The 15,125-nt window shown below is 39.2% G+C and overlaps 2 protein-coding genes across 3 annotated transcripts in view; both read left to right on the top strand.

Moving 5' to 3' along the window:
* Positions 1–1,791: 1,791 nt before the first annotated feature.
* On the top strand, positions 1,792–10,786 carry ttk (ttk protein kinase). The gene is made up of 25 exons (XM_037074790.1): positions 1,792–2,021; positions 2,684–2,771; positions 2,860–3,082; positions 3,236–3,342; positions 3,434–3,577; positions 3,694–3,808; positions 3,895–3,976; positions 4,082–4,191; positions 5,032–5,110; positions 5,236–5,335; positions 5,463–5,685; positions 5,835–5,941; positions 6,215–6,358; positions 6,610–6,782; positions 7,068–7,213; positions 7,305–7,431; positions 7,722–7,814; positions 7,923–8,080; positions 8,194–8,345; positions 8,450–8,574; positions 9,040–9,114; positions 9,212–9,388; positions 10,103–10,199; positions 10,310–10,395; positions 10,477–10,786. The coding sequence occupies exons 1-25, from the start codon at positions 2,019–2,021 to the stop codon at positions 10,543–10,545; spliced, it is 3,003 nt and encodes a 1,000-aa protein (XP_036930685.1). The 5' UTR covers positions 1,792–2,018; the 3' UTR covers positions 10,546–10,786.
* A 2,588-nt stretch (positions 10,787–13,374) lies between these two features.
* bckdhb (branched chain keto acid dehydrogenase E1 subunit beta) overlaps positions 13,375–15,125 on the top strand; it is a 53,620-nt gene continuing 51,869 nt past the window's right edge. The window contains exons 1-2 of one of the 2 annotated variants that reach the window (XM_037074793.1): positions 13,375–13,617; positions 15,043–15,120. In XM_037074793.1, coding sequence (XP_036930688.1) covers positions 13,422–13,617; positions 15,043–15,120 — 274 coding nt within the window. In that variant the 5' untranslated portion in view covers positions 13,375–13,421. The remainder of the gene's footprint in view (positions 13,618–15,042; positions 15,121–15,125) is intronic. The other variant, XM_037074791.1, reaches the window with a different exon arrangement.

The raw sequence follows: 15,125 nt of genomic DNA, 5'->3' as shown, positions 1-15,125 counted from the left end.
GATATGATAGTAAATTAATATGTCTAAATTTCCTATGCCTATGCCTATACACTACTCAAAACTAATGGAAGAGCTAGCCTTAATAGCTAATGTTATCCCAGCCACCATAGCCAGTCTGACTAATCAATAGCGGAAACTATGAGCCAACCAACCAACCAATACTTTGACAGGTTCTCTTTATTAGGAGAACACAATAATACATTACTTCATGTAAAATCTGCGAGGAGGAACGTTAATCATTGTGGCATATTATGACTCATGGTCATTGTACTTTGAATGACCAGAATAAGCCACTAATAAAGAGACATAGGAATCAATCAAATACATACCCAGAATTAGTCAGTATAATACCCAAAGGCTGGATCCACTGGATCAGTTGGTATATCGTTGCCTAAAGGCTAATAAGCTGGATCTACAGGTTCTTATCACCAGAAGTAAAACAGTTAACAGTAAAACTACCATGTGTCAAAAAATACCCAAATGTCTATGCAAGTCATATTTTCCTTTATTAGTGGCTTATTCTAGTCATTCAATGTACAGTTAACATGATACATAATATGCCACACTGGTTAACGTTCCGCGACACAGATTTTATATTAAGTACTTCATTACTGTGTTCTACTTATAAAGAAATCCTGTCAATATCGTTTGGTTGATTGGCTCAAAATTTCTGCCATCCAGTCCAAACCCATCCAACAGTCTTTCCATGGCATAACAGTCTAAAGCGGCACATACCGTCATGTGTTAGTGGAATAACAGCGACATACCACTCCAAGGATCGTATACCAGTCTAGGGATCGGTACATACCGGTGAGCAGCAATTGACCTACTTTCGGCCACTTTTCGATCTCCAGTATCGGACTGTAGACAAGCCAACTTCCACTTCGTAAACCCTCGGTTAAACCATCCTCTAGTTATTTTCTGGTGCCTGTATATAGTAGATATTACGGTAATGCAGTTCGAGAACGGAATTCAAAATAAAAGCATGGACCTATGAACACAATATGCAACATGACGATTTGTTAATTAATTAATTAATTGAGCATTTAAGGAATTAACTTATTGATTATTTACTTAATTCATTTTACCATCCTAATTCCGATCACATTGAAGTTTTAGAAGATGGAGGCCATGGCATTTTAATTATGTGAATAATTAGTCCAACATAAAAATAAAACAGTACATGGGGCATCTGATAAGGAACTTCAAAATAAAAGCCCACTTACTTACTAGTCAAATATTTTCCCTCAAATTCATATTTACTTTAAAAGAAAACTACCTGTTTCCACAGACTAATTTCATTTCAGACTAATATTACTCAACCTCCACCAGTTGAACCCAGATAATTCCAAGAGTTCAAAATTAAAGCCCTCTAAAATGTGAGATTTTTGCTAATATTTATTTTACCATCCTAATTCTGATCACAAGCCCTAGAAGATGGAGGCCATAACATTTCATCTGTGTAAATAATTAGTCCAACATAAAAATAAACACAATATCTGTAGTTTCTAATGAGTAATTTCAAAATAAAAGTCCACTTAATAGTCAAATATTTTCAAAATTTCCCTCAAGTTCAGCTTTACATTAAGGGGAAACTGACTGACTGATTGAATTCCTGTGAAATTGTAGCTTGCCTTCATAAGTCTCTGCTTTTATTTTGAATTCTGTGCTGGCACTACATTACCGTAAAAGCTACTATATACAGGCACCACAAAATAACTGGCGGCTTGGTCGACCGGGGTTTTCGGTGAGAAGGCGGGCATGCATAGACATAAAGTTTATTTACCTAAGAACTTTTAGTTTAGAAATTTAGTGGAGGGCAGTAATGCAAAATCCTGGGTGCAAACAGCCCTCAAAGACAAGCAACAAAGAAGAGCCCGACGAACCCCTGTCGTCACCCCAAACTATCCAATCAACACACGACTTGGGCGGAAGTGGGATATTTGAAAGCTGGCAGTTGATGTCGAGCCTTTTTTCCTGCCCCATAAGAGTGAAAAGGGATTAATGACAGCGAAAACATGGTGAGGTGATTTTGAAACGGAATGTGTTGTTTTAATGTTGTTAAATATGGCCTTATACCTTGACTTATACACGTTTGACTTCCTCTGAGCTTGCGTGACGCACTGGGGAGCCAGTTCGCTAACCTAGTTATCGTTAACAGTGCCGTTAGCTCACGTTAGCTCCTAGCTAGCTGAGCTAACTCGGATTGTAAACACGTAAGAAAACATGATTTGGTAAAGGAAAGGCGGTGTCCAGTTTTGAGTCTTGAATATGCCACTGAAACTGTTTGTTCCCTGTTCCCCACTGTTTGCAGCAATTGTACACAACTTATCTTGCAGCTTCAAGAAAGTAAAGGCAGTCGCTAGTTTTGTTGTCGACATGTAAACAAATGCTTAACAGCTAAGTTAGTTGATATATTAAAAAATGTATAAATGTCTTTCAACACATCGTCCCTTGCATGTTAAATGTCTCTTATAACGTCATCGGTTTGGCATAGTGTCTCCTAAGGATTTTTAAGGCCTGACGTCATGCTTATGAATAATGCACATTGTCACATTAAGTAAGGAATTATTGAATTGTCTTTATTTCAACAGAATGCGGTGTCCTGGTTGTATACTTTAATTTCAGGATATGTGCATAACCTTGTCTGGGCTAATGTAATGTTTCTACCCCACAATTTCAGATGGAGGAAGAGGAGCACACTGACAGAAAGCAGCAGTTTGCCATGATTTATCAAAAACTTAACAAAATAAAAAAGTATCTCAACGAAGGTAATGGTGTGACACTATAGCATCATACACATCAGTATTGTATGTCCACACTTGATGAAGTCATTCTGTTGCCTTGCACTTGTTACAGATGACACAGACAATATTAACCAGGTTATACACACCAACTCCCCCGAATCATGCCTGTCATATTTGGCGGACCTGGAGAAGAAGGGGGACCCTCACCTGGATCGAAACCACCTCACCAGACTTCTTGACTTTTATACCCGAGTATTCTCCAATATGCCACTGGGGAAGCACTGTGAGAATGAGAGCTATGCCAGGATGCTGGTTAGATTTGCAGAGTTAAAAGTGTAAGTTACCAAAGTTATCACAAATATATTACAGACCTTTATCCTCATTCTAGTTTTAATTCTGTGTTCATTAGTCGATAAAGTAAGCCAGACTTAAAATATTTTCATGTGCTTTTCAAAAAAATAGTTAAACTTCTTTTTTTCTTTTATTAGAATTCAAGATGTGAATGAAGCAGAAGCCAACTTCACTGTGGCGAGATCTCACAGCCAGAAGTTTGCATTTGTTCACATTGCACATGCACAGTTTGAACATTCTCAAGGTAGAGAAAAGAGCCTTTTGTTGGTCTTTGTCAGGTATTCTTATGATATGTTATCTAGTGTATTTAAGTGTCTGCTCTGTCGTCTCACCAGGCAACACAAAGAGAGCCATTTACATATTACAGAATGCGATCGAACTGGGTGCCAAACCACGAGAACTGCTGGAGGCGACTTTGCGGAGCATGCAGGCGGGGAAAACACAACTGTTCTGTGCAGGGGATAAGGAAAACGTACCATGTGAGTATTTATTAATGTATTATTCTATCACATGCTTGCTAGATCGTGTCAGTGCAATATTATAAAATGTTATCATCATCTTACTATCACATTTTGCTGTGTTTTCCTTCTGCCAGTTGTGTCGAACAGTAATGTGCACGAATCTGTCAGAAAAGGCTCCGCATTCCAAAAAGTCAACAGAATATCAGACGGGACAGGAGATTTGCAGCTCTCCAGTATTTTTGGTTCAGAGTAAGAAAAAAACAGTTTTCAGTGGTTAATAAGACCGCTATTTGATTAAAAAAAAGTGACATCATGTGTTGATCTCCGTTCTGCAGGACTGAGCCCCCCGCAGCATCATCAGATGACCTGTTACCAGGCTGGAGATCTGGATCTCAACGCAAGAGAGCAGTTGGCATGGTGAGGGTTACACTGATTCTCTTGTATTATAATACATTTCTTTACTATGCTTTGGCAAGACTGCAAGAAAATGATTACCAAGTAGTCCTTTTTTTTCTGTTGCAGCCAGGGAGAGTTCCCATAGTACCTTTCTCTATCCGAGAACATGATGATGATGATGATGATGAAGATTACATGAAGAGAAATGATGCATCAATCCACTCCAGTTTGTCGAGGTAATCCTTTATACCAACACAACATTCATTTTCAAATGTGTTTAATTTAACTTCTGAAAAAGCTTACTGAAAACATTTTTTGCCAAATTAATTCTAAAAAAGTACATAGTACTGAAAATGGTTTGTTATAGCTATAATAATTTATAATATATTTATCCTGTCATCCTGCTTAACACACCTAAGGTCCATACAAGGACAGCAGGAGATTAGAAATGTTCTTTAGAAAACAGAACAGAAACGGACTGGTCTGGGTTAAAAATTGTGGTGAAGAAGAATAAGAATTGTGGTGTGTGTGTGTGTTTAGTGTGCATAGTTGCATCTGACGTTGTCTTTGAACCCAGTCTCAGGCATCAGTTTGTTTGGAGGAGGCACAATAAGTACAGTTTCTATCAGAATATATTTGCATAAACAAGCTTTTCTGTATCCCTGTTGTCCTTCCACAACCACAAGCATCAGCTGTGCATTTCATTCAAAAAGATGTGTTTGCCTCCAACTCTTCCAACCATGTTATTTTTCTTCCCTGGTAAATCGGCACACAATTTGATTTTGAAATTAATGAACAGAGGAACTCGTCTGGGATTCCTCCTCATGAATGTGACCATTGCTGATCAGTCACATACCGTGCAATACACTACAACATCATGTCATTTGATATAACCCAGACGTAGTGTAGTGAGCATGTACAGCAATCTGATGGCTTTGAAAGTCGTGTTGTGTGAACAAGGAATCCAATTTGTTAAATTTCTGTTCACCTAACATACAAATACTTGAATATTTTCATCAAAAGTGTAATAAATCATTTCAAATGTTGATACTTAACTTGTTGTAACATTTTCCTAGGCAAACATCTGGCTCAAACATGAACTCAGTGTTTGGGCTGTCATCCACAAAGAGAAATGTTGTGGATGGAGATCACAAGGTGAGTATAAAGGAAGCTGCAGAAGTTTAGCAATGTCAGAATGAACAGTCAGCGTTTTTTATTGTCAGCGCTCTGCTGGAGTTGAAGAAAGAAGTGTAATATATTTGTTATGTTGTTGTTTTCAGCCACCCGCTGTCAGCCCAGAGCATTGTCCTTGGGAGGACCAGGCAGCTGCAGACTCCACCACCACACTCCTGCACACAAGGGGCCCCTTGAGATTGGAAGGTACTTTATCCCCCTGACAAAATGCTACACTAAATGCGCTGCAGCTGTAGTAGTGAAGAAACCATTACAGCTTCATGATCTGTTGCTACCCTTACCATTTTGATGACATGAAGTTTTTCCCTGACAGATGTTACAGACAACTTTGACCAGATTGTCAGTGGAAATTCCCCTGAGTCGTGTTGGTCGTATCTGATGAACCTGGAGAAAAGAGGCGACCCGCACACAGACATCAACCTCCTTAACAAGCTCAAGGACTGTTATTCTAAAATCTTCTCCAGGCTGCCAATAAGGCAGTACAGCAAGAATACCAGCTATGCCAAAATATTGGTCAGATATGCAGAACTAAAGGGGTGAGTGTGGAGGAAATACTACCACTCTGTATATTAGGGGGTATGGTTGACAGAAATAAACATTTTCAGTCTTTGATATTTTATTTTGATATTAAATCTTTGTCTGAAACTTTTTGATTATAATACCTTTATTTATTTTTCTTTTGAAGGATTGAAGACCCAGATGAAGCCCAAGACCACTTCATAGTTGCACGATCCAACTGTAAAGCCTTTGCCTTTGTCCACATTGCACATGCCCAGTTTGAGGTTTCTCAAGGTACAATGGCCTTTATATTTATTTCCATCAATTTCCATATGTCTGATACATGGAATTGTCTAGCAGACCAAATGTACACATTTACAAACACATGGTTGTTCTTTGGTGTGGGGATATATAACAAGGAGAGTATTCCTGTTTGGTCGGGGACCTCTGCACTATAGCGGCTGGTTTTATGAGGCTTTACAACCTCTGATTAGTGAAGGGAATAATTGTGTAGCAGGTCTTTCTCTAAAGCATAGATGGATTCTCATTTCTCTTCCTCCTTTCAAGGTAATGTGATGAAGGCGACATCAATTCTGCACAAAGCCCAGGCGCTGAATGCCAGGCCAGCAGAACTCCTTGAGGTGGCCATAAGTAACCTGAAGGCTGGGGTGAAACAGCTTTTGCCTACCAGAGAAGAGGAACACCCTACAGGTAGAGATGCACTGAAAAATCTGTCATTATTTCATCATTATTATTTCATTATATGACATAAAACACAGGCTTCAGATTTAAAATCTCATGCTATGAAATGCAGAGAGATTTACCAGCTTTGTTTAAACTTGTTTGGCAACAGCTTGAATGTAACAGGCACTTGTTGATTTGTCCCGCACTGCAGGTTTAAGGTTAAAACAATGATGGCGCATGTATTGGGTCATTTTGTATAATTTCTACTGTTCTTGTAGATTTCGAAACAGGTGTTCCAGTAAGTGTGCCTACCTGTGGGGCAAATCAGGAACGTCCGCTTCCTGCTCGAGTCCCTGTGAGACGGTCAGTGGAACCACCCAAACCTGCCAACAAGGAGGCCCCATCAGAATGGAAGATACCAACACTCGTCAACTGGCATGCTTCTCCAGAGGTCTGGTCATACTGTTATACATTTCACCGGATGCAAAACTTGATGAGACAATGATTTAACATGTTTCCTAAAAAATGTACAATCTCAAATCTGCATTTTTTGTAAGTGTTCCAAGTGAAGGAATATCTACAGTTTAGACAACATGATCATTTTATCGTGATTTGCTGATTTCAGTCTGAATACTGTTTTTCGGTTGTGTGACAGCAGAATTTGATTAAAATAAATCAAATTTGATTTGATTAAATTAAATTAAATCAAATCGTCCCATAATTATTTTCTGCTTAGGATAAACGCACAACACCCCCTGATCCCAGACCTGTACCTCGTGTGCAGGAGTCACTCCCCACTCCGTCTCTCCATCTTCCCTCCAGACTGAACCCACAACCAGTCTGTCAGACACCCAACAGCTACAGAAACCCTTCTGCCAGCAGGTATTATTTTAGACTCAACAATTCACTTATTTCCTGTTTGTACTATCATTACTTCCTCCCGTTCACTCTCACGCTATCTTTTTCTCATCAGCTTTATCACTCCTGTTGTAAAGAGAGGCCCTGAAGTATCTTCCTCTGCAGTGGTAGCACACAGAGCCGGACCCATTCACCAGCCCTTTACACCACTAAACCAAGCACAGGGTTTCCAAACTCCACAGGTACAGCATGGTCACGCACTACCTTTTGCTGTTATCTGATAGACTACATTCATTTGTAGACTTGGATTGTTACATTGTGTCCATAAACACGTTTTCCTGTGACAACAAACACCTGTCTAAATTGATTCGGCACACTAACTTCAGTGTCAGTAAGTTACTTGGAATTGCATTTCTGTTGCATTTGTATCTGGAGAGAGCAGTGTAGCTCTGTTTTTTGTTTTGAAATGATGTACACAGAAATAATTTGAAACTCTAATGATGTGCTATACCTCTGTCTGAATCTCATTTAGCCTTCCGTCACAACGTTGTCAAATGAATCCATCACCATTAAGGGAAAGCAGTTCTTCATACTCAAGATGATTGGACGTGGTGGATCCAGCAAGGTAAAACATTCATATCATACATGTTCCAGCATTCCTAAACATTTCTTTTGTTGTTGTTGTTGTTACTGCTGCCGTGTTATTGAATGGCCAGTGTTCTGTGCCTTTCAGGTCTACCAGGTCCTCGATCACAAAAAGCAGCTGTTTGCTGTGAAATATGTCGACCTTGAGGAGGCTGATGCTCAGACGATAGAAAGTTACAAAAACGAGATTGAACATCTGAACCACTTACAGCAGTACAGCGATCAAATTATCAAGCTGTATGATTAGTGAGTACATGAGTTGTCCAAACACCATATAACAATACATTGCACAGAAAGATCTATTTTTTAAGTTAAGATTTCAGTCAGAAATACCATGATGCTTGTATATGTGTTTGCAGTGAAATAACCAACAGCTACATCTACATGCTAATGGAGTGTGGAAACTTGGATCTGAACACTTGGTTGCGAAACCGCAAAGCTGTGAATCCACTGGAGAGGAAGTTCTACTGGAAGAACATGCTGGAGGCCGTTCAAACCATCCACAAACATGGTTAGCTTTCTTTATAGCTCTCACTCCTCAGTATTGTTTACTAGATGGCTCAAACACTAAAATGATCTGCATTTGTAACAATTCCATGCATATCTTCTGTGCAGGGATTGTCCACAGTGACCTGAAACCAGCAAATTTTGTAATTGTGAATGCTTCGCTGAAGTTAATTGACTTTGGCATCGCAAACAGAATCCAACCAGATGTGACGAGCATTATGAAGGATTCACAAGTAAGACTTGTCATGCCAACACTGCAACTGGTCAATGTGAATTGTTAGTATTGTTAACTCTGTCTGCACAGTATATTCTCACAGATGAGTAACAACCAAACTGTTAATATTGGGAACTGATCATTTTATCTGATCAGTAAATCATTTACCGTTCGAAAAAATGCTCATCAAAATTCGCCATAGCCCAAAGTGACACCTTGCTTTTCTGTCCAAACAACAGCGGGAACACAAAGACTCTTCATTTACTATCATACATGAGAAAGAAAAGCAGAAAATCCTGACTTTTAAGAAGCTGGAGCCAGCAAATATTTGACATTTCACTTGAAGAAAATGACTGGAATGATTAACTGATTATTAAATATTATTATTGTAAACATAATACAACTGTATCATGTGTACACCTGCTCACATGTCCACGTGGAAAGCACTTGACACACATAATACATCGCTGTTTGACACACACAGGTTGGAACTCTGAACTACATGCCCCCTGAAGCCATCAAAGACACTTCATCCCAGGCAGGAAAAGCACGCTCAAAGGTACTCCTAATGAGTCAATAAATATTCTATGCAGTGATTTCTGATTTGGAGCACAGTGGTGAAAACATTTACTATTATGTTTATTCCCCTCCTAAAGATCAGCCCCAAAGGTGATGTGTGGTCCCTTGGATGCATCCTGTACTGCATGACTTACGGGAAAACTCCATTCCAAAGCATCACCAATCAGATTTCCAAGCTGCACGCCATCATCGACCCTTCTCATAAGATTGAATTTCCTGACATCGCCGAGAAAGATTTACTGCATGTGTTGAAGGTGAGAGACTACAACCAGGCTCAATTATTATGATGTGAACACAAACAATGAGATTTGTGGCATTTTAGTGTCTAGAATTTAGAGTTTAAAAGGGCATTTGAAATGATAGTATTAAACTTTTTTATTAGACTGATAGAACAGTGCAGCATAAATACACTTGCCTTGCCTTTAAAATACATAGACACAGAGTAATACAAAGAACTATATTACTGATGTGCAGGTCAACTTAGATTTTTACCCAAATTTATCGATCAGGTTTATCATTTGCACATCAATTGCTTTTTGCTGTGTAGCTGTTTCTCTAATAAAATTGGAATTTTATGGAATTTTATAATTTTGATAAAAAGTGCAATTTGTAAAAATGTTAGATTAAAATGTATCCACAAAATATGAAAAATAAAAGTTTCAATGTTATGGCATCCTTGTATTAGCTAGCTACGGCCCAGTACAGTACAGTATTCCTGTGCTAGTTTTGTAAACTCAAACAATCCCCCGAGCTCTCAGTCTGGACAACTAGATGAACTGCTAAACATGCTAATTAGCTAACGGCAGCTAAAGTTAGCCGCAGTTAGCCGTAACTCTGGTGATGTGCAGCTCCCTGCTTGTTTTAAGTATGAATTCTTGCATATTGCTCCTTTTTAAAAAACAAATCCATAGTGTTGTAAAGAGATCTTTATATACGCATAAGCTGTTTTTATTGCCTTGTTTTTCCAGAGTTGTCTGATACGAAACCCCAGAGAAAGAGTCTCTATTGCAGAGCTGCTGGCACACCCATACCTGCAGCTGAAGCCACAAGCATCACCTGAGCCAGGTATGTACTCACATGCACTCACACACGCACGCTCATTAAAGTCTGTGTACTTAAAAGCCACTTTGGCTGTTAACCACATGACAAGCCTGACTTCAATTCACCTGTTTCAGAACGTCCATCTAACAGCGATCTCCAGAAGATCCTCACAGACCTCGCAGCCCTCCAGTCTCCAAACAGCATCATCCGAGCAGCCAATGTAAGATTTTATTTTGTTGAAACTTTATTATCTCATTCAAGAGGATTCATAAATATTAACTCTGCTTTCTTCTCATCACAGAATCTGGCAAAAATGTGCAGCAGTGGCAGGAAGCTGGATGTTGCCGAGTGTGCAAAGTCATCAACTTAACTATTGTTGGAAATGTGATGTGGATATTTTCCATTTTTACCTTTTTTTTTTTTTTTTTTCTTAAGCCTGATGACCACTTCAGTATAATAACAATATTTTCTTTAGAAATAGAACTAACAGATCTGTACTTTTATATTTGTTTGTTTCCTCAAAACAAAATGTTTATAATGCCTCAATCTCACTTATGTATGATAACAGATGTAAATATACAGCATCGTCTAATAAACGCACTGTAACCTTAGGAGTTGTTGGTTTGTTTGTCTCAGTTAATATTACAAAGGGGTAACTGACAAGGTGTGTTTATTAGTATGTCTTTGAGATGAGAACAACAACAATGAGAAAAACATGGTCAGAATATTCATTTATTTTCGCTTTTTGGAAGTATTTCCACTTGCCAATAAGTAAATTCTGCAAAGCTTTGATTTTTATTTAAAAATGAAGACATATGTGTTAAAGTAAAACATAGTTGTTGAAGAACGACAATGTTGCTTATGCTGGAAGGGGGCTGCTTATAGAAATGTTCATACTTGCAAACAGAATTGAAGTAAAACTTTTAGAGGCTAGCATGTTGAAAGAACCTCAGGCTTTGAACTTTCATCATTTCTGTAAATGTTTTGGAGATAATTAAAACTGTATTTCAGGGGAGCTTATTAATTGGACAGGGTTTCAGTTGAATCATGCAAGATAGCAGTGGGTCATTGTAACTATTTTCACATTTTCTGAGCCACCATCCTTTGTCATAAGGATATTCCCAAACATCCATCTTGCAATAAAGACTTTTTAAAAACATCAATATTATGAAGTCATTCCAAGTAGGAACAATTGCTGTACATTCCATGTATTATCTCGATCCTAAATCCAGGTCTGAACAGATATGTGTCCATGGTCTGAAAATAATCTCATATGGATTGTTCCGCTGACAGTTAAATGTGTATTGGTCCGCTGATCAGCTGATCCAGTTCATCCAGAGAACAGCAGGGCAGTAAGCTTCCTCGTGCTGTGACCCCAAAACCCCAGAGAGAGAAAAACGGAGAAAATCAGAGAGCTTTCAGACTGAATGAGGTCCTTCAGCTTCTTCAAGTATCAGAGGCACCATAAATAGATAACAATAGAAAACTCTAGGATGCAGGTATAAACAGACATGTTTTTTTAAAGGCTTACATCTATTTGCATATTGGTGGCAACTCTTAGTTTGTTTTAAAACATAAAACTGACCCACAACTACAAAGTGCTGAGAGGTTGTTCTCCTGAGGTTCAAGACTGTGAGCAGACAGTTTGTTTCTTCAGATCACAAACTGCTGAAGGTAAGGACAAGGAAGGGCTAACAGAAAGAGCCTGACAGATGACTGTGATGCAGATCAGAACTCTCCTAACTCTTAAAAGATTAGAGCTGGCCTGAGTGTGTCTTACAGAAGGCTCTTGCTCTAGCTGCAGACGAGCCTAGACGTTCAATAGCTGGTTCTTGAGGTCAACCTCAAACCCAAATCCATTCTATCTAACGATTTTAATTGTACTCCTTTAGCCTTGAGAGAAATTGATCATTAAACAGTGTAATTATCTGAGATTTTTTTGTCATATACTTTATGACAAAGTCTCATATGATGATGAAAAGTATAACATATTTTCTCTAAAATGTTATTACATTTAGTATCACTGATGAGCACCTGTCCAATCTGTCAAACTGGAAGAACTATAAGTATATGTGTATGGTATTGCTTTACATATTTGTCTGAATTAACTATAGCTGCATCAACACTTTTCACTAAATGTATCAGAATGCAAGAAGCAGCCATGATCATCCACCTGATCAGTAACATTTCTTTTGGTCATACCATGCCTGATATAATATAGTTTTCCTATTAATCGTTACACTTCTGTTTTCCACAAGGTAAACTGAGACAAACGAGTGTTCAAGTGTGTGATAGTGGCAAAATCCACTTTATCAATTATTTATTTATTTTTATGCTATCTTTTTGCAACAGAGGAACATGAACTAAAAAAAACAGATATGGGGTTGTAAAGCCATCTTTAGCGCCCTAAACTACTGATCACATCTGCATGTGAAATGACATATTAAAAGCTCTTCAAGTAGGCCTGTGATGTATATCCAAGTGCTGTCCATCCATGGCAATCAAGCACTGTAGGAAAAGTTAAAGGGTTAGCCTACACAAGTTAGTAAAGATGGATCTGTCCATCACTGAACAGAAGTGCAGGCACAATGTTTATGTACAGACCCGGTCAAAGGTTTGGCACACCTTCTGATTCATTGATTATTCTTTATTATTTGTTTCACTATAAAATAAAGTAGGACAGGTCATCCCTTCGCCATCGCAGGAAAACAAAGTATTTAGCTACATGACTGTACGTACTGAGCGTACTCTCACGGCCACTTTAGGCTGGGATGGCAAGACCTCTCCAACAGGCGCACCGCCCTCCTTTTTAACCAATCACAACCCTGGCTCTGCTCATGGACGTTGGCATGGAGAGAAAGAAACAGGAGGTCTCACTCTGACACTATTCCCGGTTACCACAGAGAGCCGACGTTCCTTTCCTTTCTCAAGCCAGCCCACTATGTTACCTTTGAAACTTTCTGCAAGATGGAGTGGGGTTTGTCTACGTATCTGAAGTCATACTTCTTCAGCACAAACACATGAAATAAATTAAACATAAAAGTTGCTGAAATATTAACGAAAATGCCTGTTAATTGATTTAGGACACTGATTTAGAAACAGAGTATCAGTAGTGGGACGGGACTTTAGCTGGATAGGCTAGCAAAGACCAGGGTCCTCTCAACTGAATGAGGCTGTCTTCTCTTTAATAGGCGATCTTGGCGCTATGATTCATCTTGCCCTTCCTGGTCAGCCATAACAACAGTGATGGCGGCTGCTGCACGATTCCTGATCCGAGGTGCAAACTCGAAACTTTCTATCTCCGGCATCGGCACCGGGGCTCAGAGCTCGTTTGGCGTCACTCTGCTGAAGTTGTCGCCGAGCTGCAACTCCCGCGTCAAGACACAACGGAGACATGCATCGCACTTTACCTTCCAGCCTGACCCCGTACCGACACAATATGGTGAGTGGCGGGCTAGCCGGCTAACGTTAGCTGCGTTCACAGAAGAGACTTGTGAGGCAGTGAAAGTGTCCATAGTTTTGCTGTGAAGTAGACATTGACAAGAGCTTACGGTAATTAGAAATGAGCCACTTTTAGTCTTTGTTACCTTTCCATTCATTGTCCTGTGTCAGTCATTGAACTGCACAGTCGGGGCAGGTTGGACGTCTTGTACCTCAATATTTAAAGGTCCCCTCGATACACAGTGAGGACATGTTGAAATGCTGTGCTTGGAATAACAAAAAATGTAATAATAATGTGTGTCGAAATGTTTTTCGCCAGAAAGTATTTAGACTTTCACTATTTAGGGTATTTTTCATCTTCTCAAAGTCCCCCATTGTAAAAAACAAAAAACAAAAAACAAAAAAAAACCAAGAAGCTACAAGTTATGTTTACTCTAAATGTCCAATTTAAAAATCTAACTAGTTGGCACAAAATGTCTCCTATTTCTCTGATATATGTACCTCCAGTCGATGCACTGCACATCGAAGGCTTGTCCATAGTTTCCATACTGCGCTTTAGTGTCATATTGGACCATGACCGGCTCCAAAGTAGCCGGGATGTCACAAAATCCAGCTGTTACGGTCTTGTATTAACTGAGATTTAAGGTGAGCACAGAGAAACTTTCCCCCTTCTGCTGATCAATGTGAAAACTTAATTCTAGTGTCACACTTTGCATTTACTTAACGGTGTTCAGTGAGGATCAAAACAGCCAAGATTCAAAACAGTGACTAGTGAGGGGGTCTTTAACAGTGCCTCAGATGATTTCTAACCATGTTGATATCTGCTGCCCTTTGTAAGGAGTAAGCCTGGTTAATCATAGCTAACACCAAACTGTGTTTTGATTAGTTATTGCTGCTGCTGCGTGTAGGCTTGACTACCAGGTAGAAAATGACGCAGGTTTCAAACTTAAACTGTAACGTTTTGTTTCACATTACTGCTAGTGGACAATTATGCCGAACAAGTTTATCCACGAGGTTGACATTTTGTTGAAATGAAAGCACTGAATGGTGTACTGTAAATGGTTAGTGCAGTATGACACAGCAGAGAATGATATCTGTGTCATAAGACATAGTCTGAGACAGTCCAAAACGAGGTGAGAGCTCAATGTGTCCTACAGTTCATTTGACCAGGATGTTGTCACTGAAACACCTGCCAACATATACACTGGTTCCAGCAGTGAGACACTCCTAGTATCATGTATTCCTTTTCAGTAACAAAGAAGTGAGTGTCACATTGCTTTTAGTTATTGAATCACTGCCAAGTTTCCTTTGTGGTTTATTCCCAGCAATTACTGGTATAGTTACTAATCCAAATGCACAATAATGAATTGCTGCATATTGCAAGCCCTGTTTAAACATTGATTCCCCTCATCTTTAAACCGTTTAGGTCCTACCCAGAAGATGAACTTGTTCCAGTCAGTTACAAGTGCCTTGGACAACACTCTGGCCAGTGATCCGACAGCAGGTAGG

The sequence above is a fragment of the Acanthopagrus latus genome, chromosome 17 (genome assembly GCF_904848185.1).
Source record: "Acanthopagrus latus isolate v.2019 chromosome 17, fAcaLat1.1, whole genome shotgun sequence".
Taxonomy (NCBI): domain Eukaryota; kingdom Metazoa; phylum Chordata; class Actinopteri; order Spariformes; family Sparidae; genus Acanthopagrus; species Acanthopagrus latus.
Note: the sequence above shows the minus strand (reverse complement) of the source record. Positions and strands in the feature narration are given on the sequence as shown.